Genomic DNA, 21,596 nt, shown 5'->3' with positions numbered 1-21,596 from the left:
TGAGAATTTATAAGGGGTTTATTGTTTTTTAGGATAGAGGAGCATCATGAACGGATCTACTTTACATAATGGAGCTGTCACAATCAGAAAAGATCTATTGACAACAAAAAAAAATGAAGATAAAAAACATCCACATTAAATGTGATGCAGAAGGAATATACAAGGAATAAGAAGGTCATGCAAAGAATGGACTTGAGAAACCACAGATCCAAATGGCTTATTTTCGATTTACTAGTGGCAGACTAATTTATTCTTATATACTAATCAACCCAACATCCACTCTAAAAATTGGACTAATAAGATATATTCTATCAATCACCACCAACAAACTACTTTAGAAAATAGTTTTATAAACTCTAGTGAGAAAAGTAAATGAATGATAATAATAATAATAATAATAGTTGACATGTTAACAAAACAGATCATATTTGTAACATTTTAAATATATGTTTCTAGTCATACAAAATAACCAGCCAAAATTTGACTACTAATAATAGCACAAAATGGTGCAACAATGCTATCAGTTAAAGTACACATTACATCTTACAGACATTTGACTCCTGAAAAGCACCTACCAATAAACATCTATTGACTACTCGAAACAATGTTTAAGGATGAGGATGCCCACCATCAACTCAGCTCTGATTCGATAAATCATGCAAAGCATCCGAAGGACTTGAAAATGGTACAGCACGACATGATCGACACGACAAACTTGATGAAGCCTGCACATCGAATCGAAATCTCTAGCCGAAACACAGTGGCACATGCCTTCTGCGTCTTTAGCATATTCCTAGCCTTTGAGATACAAGATGACAATGTTTACATGAGTTGACATGAGTTGATTACACCTCTGTTCGCCCCAAAATATTAAAAGGAACATCATGAAACGGTGCGGCCGTAACAGACAGATGCTATGTAAAGATTTTTTGCCCATTTCTCCTGCAACCAATAGATTTAACGTCAATTACTAAACTAACGCAGGAAGGTTTAGCAAGTATAGAACAAGAATCAGAGTACATAGGCTATTAACACCTTCACATGTTGACTAGGAAAAGCAGATGTTCTAAGTGTCTCTTGTGTCTCATCTGTAGGCTTTCTTCTGGGAACACTAAGAACAAATGCTGCTTGGTCCATTGTTGCAGCTGTTGCAGTTATGCGATAGCCACCATCCCACCTTCGATGAATGCCTTCACTAGGGTACAAAAAGTCAAGTTCGACAACCTGTATTGGAGCATTACAAATTCAGCAGATGAACATTCAATCCACAGACACACTGTTGGAGGATGTATACAACTAAAATGCTCAGCCCAATAAGGCAGTTCGCCACCCCAAATGCCACTGTGCCTTTCCTTGAAGAAAACCGAAAAGGAATGAAAATGACCTGATCTGAGAAACCTGCGTTACGGGACATGACAACTCCCCATCTAGTTCCAGCGGTTGCCATTGCAGTGACATAGAAACCTTCGCGCCATTTTTTGTTTATCCACTTGAAAGGAAATGATTCACTGACTTTGTAAGACTGTTGTACATACTGTGTGCCTGGAATGAAACACAAATTAATTTAAACCAGTGGAAACTCACCCAAAATCATGAAAGTAATATTAGTTCAAGATTGACCTTTGGACATCACAACCAAAGAGCTACCATTGTTTGCCCCTGCTAATGCAGTGATATAATAGTTCTTATCCCATTGGTCCATTATCCATTCCTAATAAGAATAAAAAAAATAGTTACATTGTCTGTTAACTGTCAATTTGAACATACACCATCAGGCCAATGCTAATATCAACATAATTGGCACATCTATGACTTTTGGACAATGTGGTGGTTGTTTCAACTTTCAACTACATAACCACCTTGATCACCACAAATACTAATCTGGCAAGTCCAAAAAGTTGTTGCTGAAAGGTACTCACTTTGTGAAGAAAATTTGGGGACAGTTCGTATACTTGAGATGTGAAATTAGTGCCTGCATCCATAATAAGTGCCCACAGATTTGAACAAGATGCAACACAGCTGATGAATAAACCATCTTCATTTCCCTTCTCAATATGTTGTGCAAGCCTTATATCAGCAACATTGTAGTGATACCTGCAATGTACAAGGAGAAGAACCATTTCCTTTAACAACAATCTAAGCCATCATTGTGAATCATCCTGAACAAGAACCTTTGCTTCATAGGCCGACGGGCATTATAGACACTGATCCACTGTGTTGCAGGCATTCCCATTCTGATCTTCTTCTTTGGTTGCTCATCACCATCTTCTTCCATCATCAGGCGGCCTCTCTTTTGACCTACCTGGTATATAAGCTTCAGGGAATGCAACTAAAAAATTAGATTACTTTTACTTTTTTTGAATAAACAAAGTAAAAAAAGGGAGACAGAGCAATACCTTCTGAGCCCCATCAGTGTTAATGGGTCTGATATCTGGATTAGGTCCTACTATGCCATCGAAAAAGGAAATGCACTTTGCATAGTTAGGTTCTTCATCAAACTTCAAGTTAACTACATACTCAATGAACTGTTTGAATGGTTGGGGAGAGAAGCAACAAAGAGTATCTGGAGAAGTAGCCATTTTCTTCTTGCAGACAAGGAAGCCCTTGTTCTCTCCCTATTTAGGTAGTATAAAATGCATGAAACCAGCAAATTCAAATTCAGATGGACTATGACATAACCTTAAATCTTTACCTGGTATCCTTGCCAAGGTAGACGGCCCCGGAGAAGAAAGATTAATGTATATGCAAGGGATTCCAAATCATCTCTTCTGCTAGCTGTCCTTCCTAGGTGAGCATGAACGCTGGCATAGCGCACTGTCCCCCTGTAATATGTAGTTGTGATGTATAAACAGACAATACGAGATTGAATGAAGCCTAAAAAGAATAGCTAACTTCTTTCTTTATTATAACTTTGACAAGCAGACCATACATAGTGATCAATAAGAATGTTCATAAACGAACCTGAAAACATCTGGCCTCTGATCATATTCCACGTGCAGCCCAGTTGCACTATCCTTCCACTTGGTGGCTGTTAGTTAATATTTAAAAAAAAAAACCATATATAACAAGCATAGTTAGAAATAGAACAAGAATGATTTGTAACTACAATATACTGCTAAATGCCAATTCCATGCTGTCTAATTACCTAAGCCAAGATCGACAAGAAACAGTTTCTTCTCGTCAGAAGTCCCAGGTGGCCCAAGTAAGAAATTCTCAGGCTTGACATCCCCATGTACATATCTGTTGTAATAAACATGATTTAGAATTCCATTAATAACAATATTGATGGAAAATACACTATGTTATTAACGACTATACTACCAATGATGAACACATGATCAACATTAAAAAAAGAGACAAAAATATGTAGGAAGATGAACTAGTTGCACAAGATATCCATAAGCGTGCAGCCATTAGGGATGAAGTTTTACCCTTTAGAATGCATTTTCTCCAGTATAGATACCGCTTCAATAGCAATACATGCAACCATTTCAACTGATATTCTGCACAATTTGAGAAAGAAAGAGACAGTGATCAAAAGAGATCATCTTAACAATAATTGATATTCAATTCAAGACTTACGTATGTGAATTGTTATTCCATACATCCCATAGACTCGGTCCCAGCATATCCATAACCTGAATAAAGTTTCATAATATAGTTATCCTAAAACCACAGATGACACTACTGTTATAAAATTTTCGAAAAAGTAAAGATACCATGATATAATAATCCCCTTGGCGTCCTTTATAGTGGACTCGTGGAACCCCATGGATACCACCAAGAGTGCTATAAAATGAACACCATGTTGGTCAGACATTTAAAACATGGTTCAAACTCTAGTTTAAGCAAAAACAAACAGAACTTACTTGTACACTTGCCATTCATAAGGTGGCCCATAATTGCAACCTTTACTGCTCCTGTGCTCAAACTTCAGTGCTACCTGACATACAAGAAATGCTACCATATTTTAATGTTCCACCTTCACTTTATATCCAACTGAAGAAAATGAAGTTGCCATACCTCTACAGCACCAGAACCAGTAATTCTATCATTTGCATTAGTAGCAGAAATCCGCCGTCCTACATATACTTGCCCAAATCCTCCTTTCCCTAGTTTTCTTTCAATTCTGTACACCGGTGAATTTCCAACTTGGACCTGTCGCAGTCAAATACAATAAATAGTTATAAATACAAACTCTTGCACATAAAAGTAGGCGGCAAAGCAACTTTAATCACTAAAATCTAAAAAATTCTAAAACCTCAAAATATGTAACAAATCTTGTGTTTTCATATGAAAAAATTAGATGCCAGAAATTGTACCATATGAAAGTCTACATTTTTTCAAAAGAAAAGAGCATACTAAAAATATAACCAGACACCATATCAGCATGTTTCAGAAAATGATGTTTTCAAGGCAGAACTTGTCCATTATGTTCCAGAAACTGATTTCAAATTTAGTATGAAGATCGAAGAGTATAAGCTAGTTTGAAGAATGAAATTACAGCACCAGTTTTTTATTTCACAACACTGTACTAAAGACCTGTCTGAAAATGAAGTTATAAAATGCTGAAGTAAGTACTGACTAGCAGGGAGATTGGCCTTTAGAAGGCTCCAATCTGCTTAGCAGCATTGCCACCTCCGTCTGATTCCTTTGGATCAACCAAAGTGATGCCAAACACAACAACCATTCAACCAGGCCTTCCATGCTCTCTATCAGAGCTTTAATCGCAGCTAATGACTTCATTAATCTGTCCCCAAGTCCTGAGGGAACTGTGGAGGACATGAGGGATGTTTCTGAGGAGACACAGGTAAGTTGCTCCTATAGTCTTCAGATTGATGGCTCATTTGTGCCCCCACTTGAATCTGCAGGTACTGGTTTCCTCTTAAAATCTGCTGGAAATGAACATCTTTGGATGGGGGATAGTTGCTGCAAAGTTTCAAGTCCCCTTATGGCTGAAACCCTTGCTCTCTTGAATGGCCTTACTACAACCAAAGAACTGCATCTTTCTTCTATTGAGATCAACTCCAATTCAATGGAAGTTGTCAATATGGCTAAGGGAATCACTCCTATTACCTGGAGTTTGACAAATCTGTTTCAGGATATATTCCTGCTTTTTGACTCTCTTACTGTCACCCATATTCAACATATACCCAGGTCCGACAATCTTGTAAGTCATAACTTGGCAAATTTTGGCAGATTGCAGCCCACTCATTTTTGTTTTCATCCGCTGATCCTTCAGCTTCTCATTTTGTAGCTCAGCCTTAAATCAATAGAATCCTTTATTTTCGACAAAAAAACAACTGACTATAATGTAACACCAAGCACAAAAACTAATTTTCAATTTACTGAGAGTGGCAACCATAACTTCCATGCCAATGATTGTTGAAGACTGTATTAGAGCCAAAATCTCGTTTAATACTTACACAATTGTCATTAAGACTTTGATGCCAGGACTAAAGCAAATGACTAAGGGGAGTCATGAAATTCAACAGCTTGGCACCAGAATTTTGATAAGACTGTCAATGTTCAACACATCTAACTAGGATACACACTGGACATATGTCCAACACAGGTATAATCAGATACATGACCATCACATGTTTGAACAATATAGAAGGAAAGAGAAGTGGAGCATTGGCAAGTAGCAGCAGTCTCCGCCACCGTCAACTACCAGCATCTGGAGTCAGAGAAGCAGTTGGAAGAGGAGAATGACAACCGTGAGGAAAGAACTATAGCTTCAGGAAGCTGGATGATGCTTTGCAGAAGCACTAATTGGCACAAGTTTGAGGACCAGAGCGAGAAAGAGAGAGGGAAACATGTGTGGCATGCTCAATAGGATTCTGAATTGGTGAGTATGCTCCCTAACAGAGCTACTAATTAGAAACCTTTAATTCCCTTAAGATAAAAGTTTAGCGCAACCTAGACCCTCTCCAATTGCACCCTTTGATTGGAAACCACCAATTCCCATATCTCAACAATTTATTGTTACTTATAAAATTGTGGTACACTTAAAATCTAAAAATTAACAGTAACAAATAAAATTACTTTATAATTGCATATGTAAAGTTCATTGTTTCAAGATAACATTGTGGTAATATACACTCTTTTGCATCTTCATTGTGGTGCCTACTTGTCATATTGGCATGTTTTTCTCTCGTAGTCATGCTTCATGGTCAACAAATATATTAGAGGAGATAATCTAAAAGCGCAAAATCCAAATTTCATAAAACATGCAAAATATTTTGAAGGTTCCAAACATCAACATATACTTAAAGATATGCCTGGTGTATAAAGAAAAGATCTAGAATCATCCTTTGGATAAAGAAAGATGAGAAGATTTTTAACAAAATTTTGCCTTTGGTTCTATGCTTTCTGCTTGACCTTAGAGTACCTAGGGCTCATAAGGTATTGGGGATGTCCTATCTATATTTCCATGTTTCCTTTTAAGATCAGGTGTAATGGATATCTGACCAAATGTGAATAGTTAAAAGAACAATCTGCTTATCACACAATGGTCAGTTCAGTGACAGAAGACAAACCGAATCACTGACAAGAACAAACTTTTTCATGAAATTACGAAGACCAATCTAGAATTTGGCAACTACCCCTTGAGGCAATTTGTAATTAAAGAACACCTAACTGCATCGTGCTATTGTAAACAGACTAGATTGCACTATTTTCAGGAAAATGATAGCAACACAACCATATAGAAACACTTGACAGGATGATTTTGGACAATCATATGGAAATTTGGCCAATCTAGAATTTGGCAACTACTCCTTGCGGCAAATTGTGATTTAAGTACACCTGAGTGCATCATGCTGTTGTACCCAGAGTAGGTTGCAACATTGCCAAGAAAATGATGACAACAGAACCATAAAGAAACACTTGCACCATGAGCTACAAAACAGGATAATTTTAGTCAGCAAATGGTTTGGACTAAAAGAATAGAATTTAGTAATATAACAAGATTTCAAATTAAGATTCTCTATCTGAAGCTTCCTTATTTTCTTCATCACTTCCTGTGTCGATTTTCTTGTTCAATTGCAAGTAGTATTTCAACCTAGTATTCTGTTTATTTTGCCATGCTTGAAGACTTCATTTTCATCGCAGGTGCTAAGTAAAATAAGAGACTGCATGATATGCCAAGACGAACAATATCTATAGTGATAACATAATACGAAAACATAGCAAGCAATAGCAACGGATGTTTAAATTTAGGCATCCAGAAGAAGTTCTTGTTTCTTTGGAAAATAGGTCAAATAACTCTACCATCACCGATAACAAACTAAAAATTGTTTCAGTTATCAAAACAAAAAACAAAGAAACAGAGTGCAGACAGGTAGATAGAGAGAGAAAGTACTTGCCATGAAAGGCAGTAGAAAACTAAAGAAAACAAAGAAAATATCTAACCTTTTCCGGAAGGGGAGCGGTGCTCCCCTCCTCCTCTCCACCGGGAAGCTTATCGGCGCTCCTTGCACCACTGTCACATTCATCCATCCTCCTCTCGCCAACTCCTTCCAGATTCTCCTCCCCGACGAGTCCACCAACCTCGCCGCCGCCCTCCGCAAGCCTGATCTCCTCTCTCCGCTCAGCAGACCTCGTCACGGGAGGGTTCTCATCCACCGGCTGCTGGTTCCTCGCCGCCCGCCGCCGCCTCGTGTTCGGCCGATCAGCCTGGACTACTGGGTTCGCCTGCGCCCGGCCCCTGCGAACTCCGCTACGGAGCTCCGGCATCCTTCATCTGCACAACCCCATGCCTCAAAAAAAAAACTCGATTTCCACGATTCCAGGAACCCAAGCGGGCGGGATCAGTGCGCCGGAAGGTCTCGGAGCTTCGATCGAATGACGCTAATCGGCGACTGGCACGATCGATTTCGAGAGAAACAACGGGATCGATTCCTGGCCCGGATATTTTTGGGTTAGGGTTTCGACGAGGAAAGAGAGAGTCCGGTGAAGAACCGCCAAATGCCTTGGGAATCGGGACACTGGAGAGAAAGGGGAGAGAGAAAAAGGAAGAAGCTACGGGTCTGTGGCTGCGGACGAGGACGGACACAAAGCGTGGTCGTATCACTGCGCATACATACGTACAAAAATACGTATCCGATACGGTCGAACGCGCGTAGCGTTGCGGTTGGGAGACCCGTTGAAACGGACCCAAGTATATTGCACACGTGTCAGCAGGAACGCGTTGGTTCGAGTCGTCTCCCTTGTAAGCGCGTGGATGGATTGGCGAAGCGTCTCGTTTGGGCGATCACATTGTTGGCGCGTGGAAACCAACTGCGTGACTTGATTACGCACGTGGCGCATATTAATATAAATGGCGGTCGGACTAATGTTGAACGGTCAACTCGGGACCGGGGGATGGACTTGGGCTGGGCCTGCACCAACCTCAAGGTGCGTATCATGGGCCGTGAACCGACCATGTATCGCCCATGCACGTGCACGTCCGTGCAAAGCATGTCGTGCAAGACCTCATCCGGACCAGTACTTGATGTAGTTAGCTACGCCAGAGGCGTTGGCGTTAAGAGTCTGGGAATGGTGGAGTGCATGGGATCACGAGAACGCCCATTCCAATGCGTAATTATGGGCTTCTCCCGTCTCATCCCCTCGCATGTGACTCATCTGGGAACGTCTTGGCCTTGGTGCAGTGAGAATTAACTCCTCGGCCTTGACCGATGCATGATTGTGAACGATGAACACGCCCAAGGAAACGACAATTCTAATTATTTTCATTTTTTAAAGAATTTTTCCTGTTTAAAAATTTATTTTTTTGGTTTTTTGTTTGGGGGAGAGTTGGAGAGAAATGGCAGTCGGAAGAGCGGCATAAATGGGAAAAGGAGAGGTGAGTCGTCCAAAGAAACTCTACAAAAGCTTATCTTGATCAAATTAACCCTAATAATTCATTTCTCTGACATCGTCACGTGACCGGTCGGAAGTCGGGGCCCACGTGGCGGTACAAGTAGCCGTCGCCACCGGCTGCGGCGGCACCTCCGTCGTGCAGGAGTAGCTGCTGCTGCGGCTGCTCCTGCTCCTTGTGGTGTTGTAGTTCGAGCACCTTCCGGTGGGAGTTGGAGTGCTTGGAGGGCACGAACGTGGGGCTGGCCGCTGGGCGGTACTCCGGCACCAAGCGGCCCGATTTATAGCGGACGCCGCAGGCGTTGCACAGCGTCTTGGGCCCCATCGGTCCCGCCCGCCACTGCGGCGTCTTCTCCGCCTGGCAGTGGAGGCACCTCTGCCCCTCCCGGGGCGACCCAGCCACGGCGGCCGAGGCCTGCTTCTTTGCCTTGTTTCCCGGGACGGCGCTCGGGGGCTTGATGAGCTCCAACTCGGGCGACGAGGCGGTGGCCGTCGAAGGCGAGAACACGAGCACTCTGGAGGACCAGCTGCAGGGAGCGGGTCGGGAGCGCTTGCTCCTGGCCTTGGCGAGGACAGGGGCCTCCGGGCGCAAGCGCGGAGGCTGGGCAGGAGCTGCGGCGGCGTAGGAGGACAAGGAGGTGGTAGGATTCGTGCCGGAGACGAGCTGAGGTCTGTGAACGTCTTCGCCGGAGAAGGACTCTTCCACGAAGTTGGAGAGCCATTCGAGCTCCGCCAGCTCCTCGTGCTGCAACCAATAATAGCAGTAGAAACAAGAGATTGCAGTTCAAAAGCTTACCCTTCTCTTGCAATTTAATTGAAACAATTAACGAGTCGGTTAAAATGCAATCACAGAATCCAAAAAATATCGATTGAGATTTTGAGCGAAGAGGAGAAGCACAAGAGTCACAAGTCTCCGCACTGAGCCAAAGGCTCCCTTCTCGAACCAACGGGGAGAACGGAGCGGCAGGGTTACCGGGCCGCATAAATCGCCGGAAAGGCAAGCGTCGTCGAAGCTCCGGAACGCTGGCTCACAGCCGAAATGCGGCTCGCGGCGGGAGGAAGAGGAGTTGCTGCAGCACTCGACGGCGGTGACGGTGGAAGAGTCGTCGGCGGAGTTGGCGGCCGCGGCATCGAACCCCCAGTCGTCGCCCTCCTCACCCCCGTTGGAGAAGTCGAGCAGGTCCTCCACGACGAAGTGGTCCCCGCCGGCAGCCTTCTCCGGCGCGCAATGCGGGGTTCCGCGCCCGCCCTGCAGGTACTCCGGTGCCTCCATCGGCGTCATCCGGAGCAGGATATCAGCTGGGCTTCTGAATGCTTCGTTCGCGAGGGGGGAAAACTGGAGAGAAGAAAGGGAAGCTGAGCGAGTTAGGGTATATAAACGAAGAGCAAAAGAAGAGAGAGATCGACCTCATCCTTCACGTATGGACGATGCTACGTACTGTCACCAATTGGATGGCCTTAATTTAACTGTTAAGCAAGAATTAGAGAGTTAAAGGACGGGCCCACCCACGTCGAGGAACGACGGATGCGGCACGAATGCCTCAGATCGACGGCTGAGATGGAAAGCATCGGATGGTCGTGATGGAGTGATCATTTTCTTTTTTCTTTTTTTTTTTGCTTGGATTAAAAGAAAAGACTGCGAAAGGAGGGAGTGGGGTAGTCGTTGCGTGGGGTGGTGGGCTTTTCTTTTCTTTTCTTTTCTTTTCTTTTTCTTTTTTTTCTGATTTTATTTGACCCATCCACCTTTGTTGATTGCTTTTGCTACTGGGCCACGTGACTAGCAGGCATGTTGTGGGCCTGGGACACGTGATTGAACCGGACCGGGTGTCAGCAGCCATGTGGATGACACCCGGTCTGTCCATAAAAAATATCTACGAGCAGGACACCAGACACCGCCATCTTTCGCGAATGACGGAAAAACCCCGACAAGCTTGTCTCCATCGTAAGCCTGTGCAAGTCAAGTCGATTTTGAGGGCTAAATCCGTCATTCTCGATTTAATATCATGATGTTAGAACCCACGAGCATCCTGTAATATCACTGGAATAATGAATAACTGCGACCTTCCGATTGGTCAATGAAGTCAAAGATTCGGGTCATTGTTATGTGCATCCACTAGGCTTCAATCCGGTATTGGAAGACACACAGAGGAGCTTATGCTGAGAGAAACATAAGGAATGGGGCACGGAACTAAGGGTAACATAAGGAAACTCTTCCGACTAAGTTATATAGCATGAACGGGGAGATTTCTCATAGTTTATAATCATTATTAGCTGTCATAAATGGAGAGGGGATCAGAATACAGCAACAAACGAGAGATCTCATTTCAGAGGGTAAAAGCCATAATCTTCTAGGAAAAGGTAAACTGTGATATTGAAGATTTTGGTGCCTGGTTTACCCTTTCTTCAAAACAACGACAGTGAGAATTAGGTCAACTGCATAAACAAAAGGAGCTTATTCACACTAGCTTTTCTTTAACATATCCGAGCATACATTACCTAGGCGAGAAAACAAGCTAAGAGATAGAACAAATGCAGAACAGAATAAACTACTGTCAAACAAAAGAATACAGCTAAACGTGGTATACACATACATCCAAAGATCCCAATAAACTAAAAGAGATTCGATCAATTAGCTACATGAATCATACTGAGACAAAGCCTAATTGGATTAAAAAGGCATGTTGGTATTATCAGTTTGAGACTGCTAGCAACTCTAGAACTGAAATTTTGGAAGGAACAAACGGATACCTGCCAGAGAACCAGTAATTTATCCATCGGATGCAGTACTTTGGGAGGCTACAGCTTCTTAGGGAGGTTGTAAGTTTTCTTTAGAAACCTAGTGGCAGCCTCATCATGTCGGTGGCACAACACCCGTAAAACTGTATTGGCCTCGGTGGGGTTCCAATTCCCCGATGTCGGAGGCAATGGGTACCTGGATTTGGATGCAGCACCATACGTTTCTGTGATCAAACGTTTAAACCGCTCAATGAGGTTCTCAGTATCAGTGTGAAATAGCGGCAGCACGTTTTTTACTTGTGATGCAGCCTTTTCGACCAGTTCTTGGGGCAACCCATCCCCGTCTGCCAGGTACATGTCCTTGAGTGACCTAAAATCCACCTCTATTATCTCTGAATCTTGGCGAGAGAATGCACGAGATGGTCCACCGGCAAGAAGAACTAGCAAAAACCCGTCAAAAGAAGCTTTCATCATTGCAGTTACAACACGATTCCTCACCCTGCTGTGCACAGTATTTGATATCGTCTCAAGAATATGGGCGGCTTCCTTTATAAAAGGATCGATTCTAGAAGAAGCAGTGCCACCAACGTATAAGGCATCCCATAGAACATGACTCATGTCATGAAAGATCACCTTGTATGCTGTTGTCTCGCATAGTTGCAAAATTCCTTCATGACAAGCAGCTACAGTCATTTCAAAGCTGATCTGCAACCCATTTGCTATATCTGCCTGAGCTGATTCCAAATTCCTCAAACAAGTTTTTATTTTCTTCTCCAGGTTCTCCAACTCTGTCCATATATAGTGAAGTGAATTCATGCGTACGCATAGCTGTGGAAGACCAAAAGAAATATCTCCATTTGTCGATCGAACTTGAGATCCCCTTTTTGGTAAATTCTGCAACTTCTCTTTTTTCTTCCATAGTTTTGACCCAATATCACATCTTGTTAATGCTGGAAATGGAGGAACAAAACTACCTCGTGTTCCTAAACAGAAAGTAGCAGGCAATAAATTAATATCCGCCTAATGAAGCAACCAGTTGGCAGTCCAACTTGATACTTACCACATCCAGACTTCACCTTCAATGCGTAACGTTGCAGACTTTTATCAAGTTCTATCGATAAGTCAGGAAGCAACATTGCATGCATCTGTATAGGCAGCTGAAAGAATGCATCTAAAGTCTCATTAATTATCTGTAGAGCTTCAGTTGCAGAAGGAGCACAATTTTCCATGTTTGCCCTTGGGTTCCAATTCTGCAGACATTCCAGAGAACAGAATGGATCAGTCAATACAAGATAAAAGCCCCATTGAAAATAACTGCAGCATGCTTATAGGAATAATGTGCTGTCAGTAAAATGATTTGTGGACACCATAACAAGGCATAAAGCACATCACCTTATTATTAGTGAATTAAATGAATGTTTTTACATCTTATTATTAGTGAATTAAATAAGTTTTTTACAACTTTTCTTTTCGCAAAAAGAATAGTCACTGAACACACAAGTAAAAGGTTATGATGGTCTAGAAACACGATCAAACAGATAAATGAGTAATTACTGACTTAAATATTTACTCAAATAAAGAAAAAGTAACACCATGGCAAATTTTAGTAAACCATATATCAGATTACATATATCGCACTGATCCTTTATGTATGTAAAATGAAGAACATTTACATGCAGATGCAGTACAAGAACTAACCTCTTGCTGCAAGTTCCGATCAACCCACTCCTTTAGTCTCTCTTCTCTTGTCTTAATCCAGACCTTTACAAGATTGGCAATTGCAATATCAGCCTCATAAGGCGGCATTTCTCGAATTAGTGACTTACCCCCATCCTCGCTATCAACAGAATCTTCAACAGCAATATGCACGAGAGCTTTCTCTAATTTGTCTGCAGCTTTAAGCACTTCAACTGTATCTGGTGTTACTTCTGTGGCGCTTGATATGAACTGCCTCAGTTCACTTCCATAACAAGAATGAAGGGTAGCAACAGCAACACCTGCAGCAAGGGGATGCCACTTCTTTAATATTGGACTGAACAACTCTTTCTCTTTTCTTGCTAGTTCACCGATGTCCTTTGCCAGGATGGAAAGAACAGGAGTAGGAGTATTATGGTTCTTTGATGATCTCCTGCTGTCTGCTTGTTCCATTCTCTGTGTCAAGTCAGTTATTGGCTCAGAAATAACAAAGTAGATAACTAATATTAGAAGATATAATCAAATCCTACGACCTTTCCATTAGAACAACTAAATTGGAATCCATAATTCCTACAAAGTTTTAACAAAATGAATTTTTCACTTGTACATGTTGGTGAACTATTTGTGAAATATTCAGCCAAGTTTTGCCGTTGGAATGAATTAGAGCAAAAAAAAATCAATATAGTAACACAAATAATTAATATATGTAAAGTGTAGTTCAAGTAGTAAAAATTATGACGCCCTGTGGAAAAGGTAAAGTGAAAAGGACCAGGTATGTCAATAGGAACTCAAACTGACAATTATGAAGGACTTACCTGAGCAAAAGCAGTACGGAGTGAAGACCGAATATATGTATCAACCCTGCTGCGAGCTACATCAGATTCTTCTCTCCTCTTACGACGATATTCATTAGAAATGTCTTCCACTAGTATCTTGGCAGCTGATACTCCTAGGGATATGATACCTTGAAAAAATTCAATATTACTAGCACTGAAGGTGTCATGGTAAGCGAGAAGTCTTTTCTCTGTCCACCCCAATATTGAGCTCAAAGTTGAACTCAATATCTTTGAATAATCTGGATCTTTTGTTGCTTTGGCATCCTTTGCAACTTCAGCGATCTGGTTATCAGCTGCAAACAGCAAATCAATGTCTGCTTCACCAGTAGTAACAAAGCAGTGAAACAAAACCCAAGCAAAGCAAAGATTGTGAAGTATCTGGTTTATGCCAAGGATAACCCAAGTCTTCTTTATCAACTCTAGAACCTCATCAATTTCATCAATTATTGATCCATCCTCACTGTCATCAAAACAAGCTTCCAATAACATTTGGTACAGGTGGAGATTTAGTGGAAAGCCATCAGCCCAGTGGCAAAAATCTGAAGATCCGTCAGGAGATCTACAAGCAATGGACATCACGGCACTACGAAGCACTTGCATCGACTCTGAATTTCTTCCTGTTTCAATTGGCTTCCCTGAAGCTCCACGTATAATCTGTCTAAGTCGTTGCGATGCAGTATCTGATTTCTCTAATGGAAGAAGAGGGTGCACGAGTAATCCAGCCTCAAGAACATTTAAGTTTCTAGTCTTCCAGGCTTCATATTCTTGCTGATCAGGAAAATCTGAAGTCTTGAATTGCTGCAGTAACTCTAAAGGCAGAACCATCGATTCCACACGCCTCCCTAGCTGTTAGTGCAGAGTGTTATTAATAAATACCAATCAAACAAATTGTCTTGAAATCCAACGATTTGAAATAATATCTTTCATGCTCCATATAAAAGGTCAATGAGAAGCAATTAAAGCATTTAAGTACATGTTAATGAAGCCAAACGGAGACAAGAATTAACAAGACGACAATCATGGATCCTTAACTTTACCATTGTGTATCTCCTACCATATCAACAAAAATAAGCTATGACCAATGTAATGGAAGAAACATGCATGGCTGTTACATCACTAGAATTATATGATGGCATCTTTTTTTTCTGTTTGATGGCCAGAAAGCAGTAGCTTGAAGCACTATGGGCTGCGGGAATCCGTTGAATGATAGAAAACGTATCATATCCTGCCAGAAATATTAGCCTTTACTTATTCCTTGGTACACAGCACCCTGGAAACAGAATTCATCTTTGCAGTGAAAAAGCACAAACCACTTTGTGGGGGTAGCATCAAAAAATATTAGTATGTGGTAGAAACCTACTTACAGAAAGAACCTCTTCACCATGACACAGTGTCTATAAGAGAATATGCCAATTTCGTGTATAAGAATCGTCACAAACATTTTGAACCAAACAAGTAAGGTCTAGATTAACTGGATCAGCAAGAATATAAAGAAATGCAATCATTAGCAATATATAAGAAACCTTCAGAAAAAATGCATGACCAAACTTCAATATACTGCATATGGATCTCGGGTTAAGATCTCCGACACAAACTTTTCATGAATCTAGTAAAGAAGTCCGATAAGTTCCTACTACATTATCAGATGGTATAACAATTTCATGGAAGAACGACGAGAACATATGGTGGTCACCTGCCCTGCAGCAATCCGGACCAAACCCTTCCGGATCCGGGAATCCGTCTGCTCGGAGACCCTCATCTGGACCCTCATCAGTTCTCCTACGGTGGCAGGCTTCTTCGCGGACTTGGACGGGCTTCCCTTCTTGGACGACGGCCTGATCCCCAGGGTCTTCTTCATCTTGCTCGCGGCGGCGGAAGTCAGCGACCTCTGCAGCGGCGAGGCCGACGACGGGGAGAGCGAGGGCGAGCGCTCGGCCTGGGGGGCGTAGGCGAGGGACTTGGCGCCGGTGGTGCGGCATGCAGCGACGAAGATCTCGTAGGCGGTCTCCCGGAGCTCACGATCGGAAAGGGCGACGCCCAACTGACCGAAAGGCGAGGGCAGGTCGGCGGCGGCAGTGGAGGAGAAAATGCGGAGGGAGGAGCTGCCGTTGCTCTCCCTCTTGGAGTCGCCGAGACTTCCTCCTCCTAAAACCCGAGCCATTACCGCGGCGAACCGGATTCTTCCACGCCCTCTCTTCTTCTGTTAGTTTCGCTTCTGTTTCTTCTCCTTTATCCGCTTCTCACACGCCCCGAGAGATTGATTGAGGCTTATAATCTTAGTTTTTCGCTTATATTTTGATTTGTTATAAGTTGTTTTTAGTGAGAGATTCATATAATCTTACTTTTCGTTTCTATTTACTTAATTAATTTCACTGCAACGGACAGAGTAATTATGTTTTTGGACGATTTACCGACGGTACAGTCGACTGCTGAGCGCACAGGAGACTGTAAACATTTAACGGACCCATATATCCCACTCGTATGTTGTGATTGTGGCAGTCGGCGGGACCCACAATGATAAACCGTAAGCGGCGGCGGGTGCGTTACGGGTACGGGTTGATCAGTGTCTGCGGGCATTTTCGTAAATGCCGATTAGGCGGCGTCGGTGATCGACGGTGGTTGCGGCCAACCCATTTCCGCTGCCATCAAGACCAGCATCTGCATCATGCGCTCGAATCATAAAGCATCATGATGAAGCTATCGCTATTGCTGTCGAGCGAGCATTCTCGTGCGTGTTTCCGTGGCATGTGCCGTACGAGACATGGGAAAGTGGCATCATTAGGTCCGTGACAGTCTTTGACGACAGCCGTAGATGTTCTGGTGGTCACTACCGGCAATTCATTCGAAGGAATCCCATTCCGGTTTAGATAAGTTTGCTTTGATTGTATTAGATAATGTAGTGCATACATAAGACAGAATTATATACACATATGGCAGCATTTCTTGCAGTATAAGTGAAAAAGAGCTACTTGAACGATAATTCACACGCTTGCTTGACTTAATTATATCTGTAGAGACCTACGCGTATGGAAGAAATGCGAGGGAGGGTCCACACGCGGATTACATCTTCGGAACCCAGCATCCGTGCAAGCCATAGGGGAGTCCGTAGGGGAACTTGGCTCGTGCGATCTCCTCGAAGGTGGCTCCGTCCAACATCAGTGCGTACCCTTCTCCATTTTTGTCACTCACTATGGAGATCACGACACCTGAAAGGACAGTGATGGAGGTTGATGTTGGATTGTCAACGACCGAGAGCAGCAGTCAGAATAGTTGGACTAAGGAGCTCATGATTAGCTTACCATCATCCTCTTCGGTGGCCCCTGGCCGTGCCACGAAGAATGGCTCGGAAGGCACCGCACCGTCCTCGTGCCAGTTCTTTGCCTTCTTCTCCACCAAGTCGATCTGCAATTGGATTCAGGAAAGCAACTGCAGTCAGCCACAACAAACATAGCATAGCTTCCTTCTTGCTACGTTGAACAGGAAAGGGATCTAAACCTTGGCGAGGGTGTTGGGGAAGTTGCAGGGGCGTCTGGCTCCACAGGCGTAGGCGTATCTGTACTTCTTCCCCAGATAGGCTGGGTTGATGCTGCACATGTCCATTCCCCTCCCGTGCTCCTCTGGGTCCAGTGCTGCAAGCAACTCTCCTCTCGTGCTCCCATCCAAGGGGATCCTAAACCTTCCCACCCTGATCGAACCAAACAACGTGAACGATTTCTTCCTTTTCAATGTTTCTCGGAGTAGAATGTATGTAACTTAGTATACCTAGCATCAGGTAGTACGTCCAGACCAGTAAACGATCTCAGATTTTGGAGGCGAAGTATGTCCAGGATGCTGGTGTCGGCGTTGTGCTCACAGCAATCGGCTATGATTCCGGTGACTCTTCCGTTTTCGTCTACCTCCTCGTATGCATTGATGAAATGGAAGGTCAGAAACGGAGGGACTTCAACGCTGGCCACCTGACACGGCATCTTTTAACTAAGAGGACGAGATATTGATGGGAAGCATTTAAGAAATGGATCGTGGTAGGAGAAGAGGAGATTACGATCTTTCCGGTGGCCTTGGACATGACGTGCATGTAACTGCCGGACTCGGGGTGCCACTCGAACTTGTACAGCGGCGTGGGCTCAGCCCTCAGCAGGTTGTGCACGCAGTACCTCAGCGGCATCTCCGGCACCACCACGTAGCGGTCCGTGACAGCGAAGGAGTGCACCCACCCGGGAGCCGGCCCGCCCCGGCAATTCACCCTCCCCACCACCTTCCGCTCGTTGCTGCCGGGCTCCATCCTCACCACCAGGTAACCCGGCCTCACCAAGTCCGGCAACAGCGTCAGGAACTCCGACTCGGTCACTATCGGATGCGCTGAATGTATTAGCCCGCCCAAGTTGTCTTCGTACACGAACCTCCCTACGGTGTCGAGCGTGTCAGGGTCGATCTGCACGGAGCCCTTGACGGTCTCGGTGAGGCACACCACGCGGCCGTCCCCGAGCCTGACCACGCCGGTGTTGGAGTTGTCGGTGAGGGACGCACCGGAGAAGAGGCTTGCGAGTTCGCCCACGTAGGCGAGGAAGCTGGTAGGTTTGGGGGCCTCGGAGAACTCGCGGTAGCAGAGCCGCCGGTTCGTCATGGCGGCTTTGTACGCCTCGGACTCGATCTGTCGGTGCGAGGCCGTGACGCCGCCGTGCTCAAAACAGACGCGGACGAGGGTGGCGTAGCCGTCGAAGAGGTGGCGGAAGTTGTAGTCGTCGATGTTCCATATGCCCGGGCCGTTCCTCAGGTACGTGCCCTTCTGCAGATCGTACTACAGAGATTAATACCGAGCCTTGATTACAATATTAGCTGTATTGGCGGACAGACGATGTGGAATGTGCATGCCACATTTGCCGACTTTAGTCACGACTTAGCCTTCTGACAGATGATGTGGCACCCAAAGAGATCAAGATGGGAATGACGTGGCGATGATCCACCTCGCAGCTCGTGAAAGCAACTGCCTTCGACGTGGGGCTGCTGCTGCATGTCGTTGAAATGGTGTACACAATACGGAAACGTCGCGACAGCGATGCGTCCAAGCTGTGTGGTGACCAACACATGTATGCAATATCTGACCGTGGATTCATTTTAACTTGATGGTGGAAATTATATTTGCCCAAGCTAAATACAATCTACTGTTTCATCAGATCATACTTGGTTGCATACGTTGGAGAAATTAAGCATGGTTATTGTTGAGATTGCAGGTTCCTTGAGAGAACGAGACTATCGAAAGGGAATCGTGCATGCAATTTGACGTACCAGCCACAGTGGGATCTCTCCCTCCACGACCAGCTCCCCTTCCCACCGCTCCTGTCGGATGCTGGTCCACGCCGCCAGCTTCCGGCCGCTGCCGACGTCCTGTTTGGTCTCGACGGCGGGGTCAAAGGGGACGACCGTGGGCCGTGGTTTGGTGGCGATGCTGGCCCTGACGGAAACTGCCGCTCGCCATCTAAGCGAGTGAAGTCTCGGAGGACGAAACCCAGGAACGGAGAGTCTGTTGGAGGGGGAAGCAGTGGTTTTAGGTGAAGGGAGGAAGAATAAGGTGGAAGCCATGGGGAGTTGGGGTGCCGCACGAAGGTGATGTACGAGGGAAGTGAGTACAAGGATGTGATTTGCTGCCGAGCATGGTGCTGGGGAAGTCGGCTATATATAGATCTCTTGGCGTCATGGAAGGAATCTTCTTTGGTGAAGTCACATTAGCTAAAGGTTGATTCCACCTGTGGTTTCTTCCGGAGTGGATCTTTTGGGGTTTGGACCAATGAAGTCTCCTAGGCGCACGTCTGGCTTTCATAATTGCTTGCCCCTAAGCAACAGGAACATTAGAGAAGAACAGAAAGACGAGAAAACCAGTATTTCTCATGTGCTTGTCTGCCTGTCTCAAGAGATTATGGAGTAATTTATGGCAGGGACAGCACTGTTTTAGCATCTGCATAGTGTTTATTCTTTGATCTTTCTGAGGCTATGCTGCTGGCTGACGAGTGAACAAGAGTGCCACGATAAAAGTTTGTAGGAAAACTCGTGGGTTGGAAGAAAGAAAGAGATCTAAGTAGTAGTGTAGCATGTCAGAGCTAAAGCAGTTATCGCGTTCATTGTCATCAAATTGGCCGAATGAGACTACTTAGGTAATTCGATATGTTGTGGAAAGGTAAAGCAGGTAGGGTTACGTGAGATCCCATTGACCAAACAATGGCTAAGCAAGTTGCATCGTAGATCCTAACGCCTAAGTCAAGTAGCCTATTTGACCTTGGGCGCGCATAACCGATCATTAAGCTACACGAAAGAGCACAGCACTGGAAATAATTCCCACTTTTTCATGCATCAAATTGACGGCGAATAATGGAAGGAATCAGGCATGGGTTCCTTACCGCCCAAAGTGGGGAAGGTGGGGGAGGGAAGAAGAAGGCTTCTTTGCTGCTGCTTTTTCGACCCCCTGCAATGATGCTGCTGCACACCATCCCCATTAGTTTAATTCACAGCACCAGAAACAGCCCATTAGTTGCTGCTGCCACCTTCCCGAAATGACTTCGATCTGGAGTGGACGATCCCAACACCCATCATCGGTCCACATAAATTATTCCATAGGCTTGCAAAAGCAACATGACACCACTCCAAATGCTCAGTTTGCTCATCTTCTCGTCGTCGTCGTCGTCGTTGTTGTTGTTCTTCGTTTCATTTACCACATCATGCAGAAGAAAGAAGAAGAAAATAAAATGATAGTTAACGTAATCGACAACACCCTTAGAAAGCATGCAGGAGTGTCCTGTGGCTGACTTGTTCTTCCTGGCAGCCAAAAAGCAGCAGTTCCCAGTGCAGGGCATGTCTCTCGGTCAGGAAAGATCTACTTGTTGCCAGCTTTGACATGGTTTGCTGGACTCGATCGGAGACGGAAGAAGATGAAATGGGTGCAAGCAACGATGGAAGTGTATCACAACAGTCACCACACTCGGTCTCTTTGTGTCGATCTGTGTTCTCACTCAACAAGGCAAGGCCTGTCCAACTCTCCACTACCCAAATAAAATATCACGCACGCACACACTGCCCTTAGGCAAGACGAAGTGGCCGAACACGAGAGTTGCGGTGAGATGGCAGACACGGCCGCCGCGCTCCCCACAGAGGAGCACCTTCCCAAAGAGGCACGCCATGGATTCGCCGAAGAAGGAAGGGGTGGTCAAGTGGTGCGGCCGAGGCGTCAGAGACCGGCCGGCGTCCACGTGTAGGGCCGGCTCCTGGCCATTTCCACCCCGACCGCGCCAATGGACCCATCGATCCTTGTCGGCCGTCCCTGTCGTGGGCTCGTGCCTAGATTGCACCTTGTTGATGTGTGACGTGTTAGATCCCAGCGTTCAACCCCGGAATCATTTAATGAACCCCACCATGATGACGAGAAGATTCTCAAGGAGTTCTTTTTCTCTCTCTACTGGAAACAAAATCATAACCTTA

The 21,596-nt window shown here is 44.5% G+C and overlaps 4 protein-coding genes across 4 annotated transcripts; all 4 read right to left on the bottom strand.

The window, feature by feature from the left end:
* Positions 1-409: 409 nt before the first annotated feature.
* LOC135641686 (casein kinase 1-like protein HD16) lies at positions 410-8,011 on the bottom strand. The gene is made up of 16 exons (XM_065157302.1): positions 7,417-8,011; positions 4,024-4,158; positions 3,870-3,943; positions 3,720-3,789; positions 3,583-3,638; positions 3,432-3,503; positions 3,146-3,240; positions 2,962-3,028; positions 2,693-2,822; positions 2,397-2,615; positions 2,172-2,314; positions 1,920-2,094; positions 1,621-1,711; positions 1,385-1,542; positions 1,036-1,224; positions 410-942 (listed from the first exon to the last, which is right to left on the bottom strand). Exons 1-16 carry the CDS (start codon positions 7,738-7,740, stop codon positions 883-885), a joined length of 2,058 nt encoding a protein of 685 aa, XP_065013374.1. The 5' UTR covers positions 7,741-8,011; the 3' UTR covers positions 410-882.
* Positions 8,012-8,856: 845 nt separating this feature from the next.
* LOC135641738 (GATA transcription factor 12-like) lies at positions 8,857-10,276 on the bottom strand. The gene is made up of 2 exons (XM_065157409.1): positions 9,836-10,276; positions 8,857-9,607 (listed from the first exon to the last, which is right to left on the bottom strand). Exons 1-2 carry the CDS (start codon positions 10,142-10,144, stop codon positions 8,924-8,926), a joined length of 993 nt encoding a protein of 330 aa, XP_065013481.1. The 5' UTR covers positions 10,145-10,276; the 3' UTR covers positions 8,857-8,923.
* A 1,107-nt stretch (positions 10,277-11,383) lies between these two features.
* LOC135641737 (protein unc-13 homolog) lies at positions 11,384-16,376 on the bottom strand. The gene is made up of 5 exons (XM_065157408.1): positions 15,823-16,376; positions 14,109-14,975; positions 13,297-13,749; positions 12,659-12,848; positions 11,384-12,581 (listed from the first exon to the last, which is right to left on the bottom strand). Exons 1-5 carry the CDS (start codon positions 16,288-16,290, stop codon positions 11,659-11,661), a joined length of 2,901 nt encoding a protein of 966 aa, XP_065013480.1. The 5' UTR covers positions 16,291-16,376; the 3' UTR covers positions 11,384-11,658.
* An 813-nt stretch (positions 16,377-17,189) lies between these two features.
* On the bottom strand, positions 17,190-19,709 carry LOC135641434 (carotenoid cleavage dioxygenase 8 homolog B, chloroplastic-like). The gene is made up of 6 exons (XM_065156793.1): positions 19,416-19,709; positions 18,172-18,915; positions 17,892-18,085; positions 17,625-17,814; positions 17,429-17,531; positions 17,190-17,335 (listed from the first exon to the last, which is right to left on the bottom strand). Exons 1-6 carry the CDS (start codon positions 19,707-19,709, stop codon positions 17,190-17,192), a joined length of 1,671 nt encoding a protein of 556 aa, XP_065012865.1.
* Between the last annotated feature and the right edge of the window lie 1,887 nt (positions 19,710-21,596).

The sequence above is a fragment of the Musa acuminata genome, chromosome BXJ3-6 (assembly GCF_036884655.1).
Source record: "Musa acuminata AAA Group cultivar baxijiao chromosome BXJ3-6, Cavendish_Baxijiao_AAA, whole genome shotgun sequence".
NCBI lineage: Eukaryota > Viridiplantae > Streptophyta > Magnoliopsida > Zingiberales > Musaceae > Musa > Musa acuminata.
Note: the sequence above shows the minus strand (reverse complement) of the source record. Positions and strands in the feature narration are given on the sequence as shown.

Bases quoted from the DNA above. Each gene is read 5' to 3' on its own strand.
- LOC135641686 (XM_065157302.1), bottom strand. From the start codon at position 7,740: ATGCCGGAGCTCCGTAGCGGAGTTCGCAGGGGCCGGGCGCAGGCGAAC. The intron at 1,712-1,919 runs GTGAGTACCTTT...TATTCTTATTAG, and splicing joins CCCCAAATTTTCTTCACAAA to GAATGGATAATGGACCAATG. The intron at 1,225-1,384 runs GTCATTTTCATT...GCTCCAATACAG, and splicing joins ACGCAGGTTTCTCAGATCAG to GTTGTCGAACTTGACTTTTT.
- LOC135641737 (XM_065157408.1), bottom strand. From the start codon at position 16,290: ATGGCTCGGGTTTTAGGAGGAGGAAGTCTCGGCGACTCCAAGAGGGAG. The intron at 14,976-15,822 runs GTGACCACCATA...CTGCACTAACAG, and splicing joins TCCGGATTGCTGCAGGGCAG to CTAGGGAGGCGTGTGGAATC. The intron at 12,849-13,296 runs GTTAGTTCTTGT...GAATGTCTGCAG, and splicing joins ATCGGAACTTGCAGCAAGAG to AATTGGAACCCAAGGGCAAA.
- LOC135641738 (XM_065157409.1), bottom strand. From the start codon at position 10,144: ATGACGCCGATGGAGGCACCGGAGTACCTGCAGGGCGGGCGCGGAACC. The intron at 9,608-9,835 runs GTAACCCTGCCG...TATTGGTTGCAG, and splicing joins CCGGCGATTTATGCGGCCCG to CACGAGGAGCTGGCGGAGCT.
- LOC135641434 (XM_065156793.1), bottom strand. From the start codon at position 19,709: ATGGCTTCCACCTTATTCTTCCTCCCTTCACCTAAAACCACTGCTTCC. The intron at 17,532-17,624 runs GTTTAGATCCCT...ATCCAATTGCAG, and splicing joins TCCCCAACACCCTCGCCAAG to ATCGACTTGGTGGAGAAGAA. The intron at 17,336-17,428 runs GTAAGCTAATCA...CTGTCCTTTCAG, and splicing joins GGCCACCGAAGAGGATGATG to GTGTCGTGATCTCCATAGTG.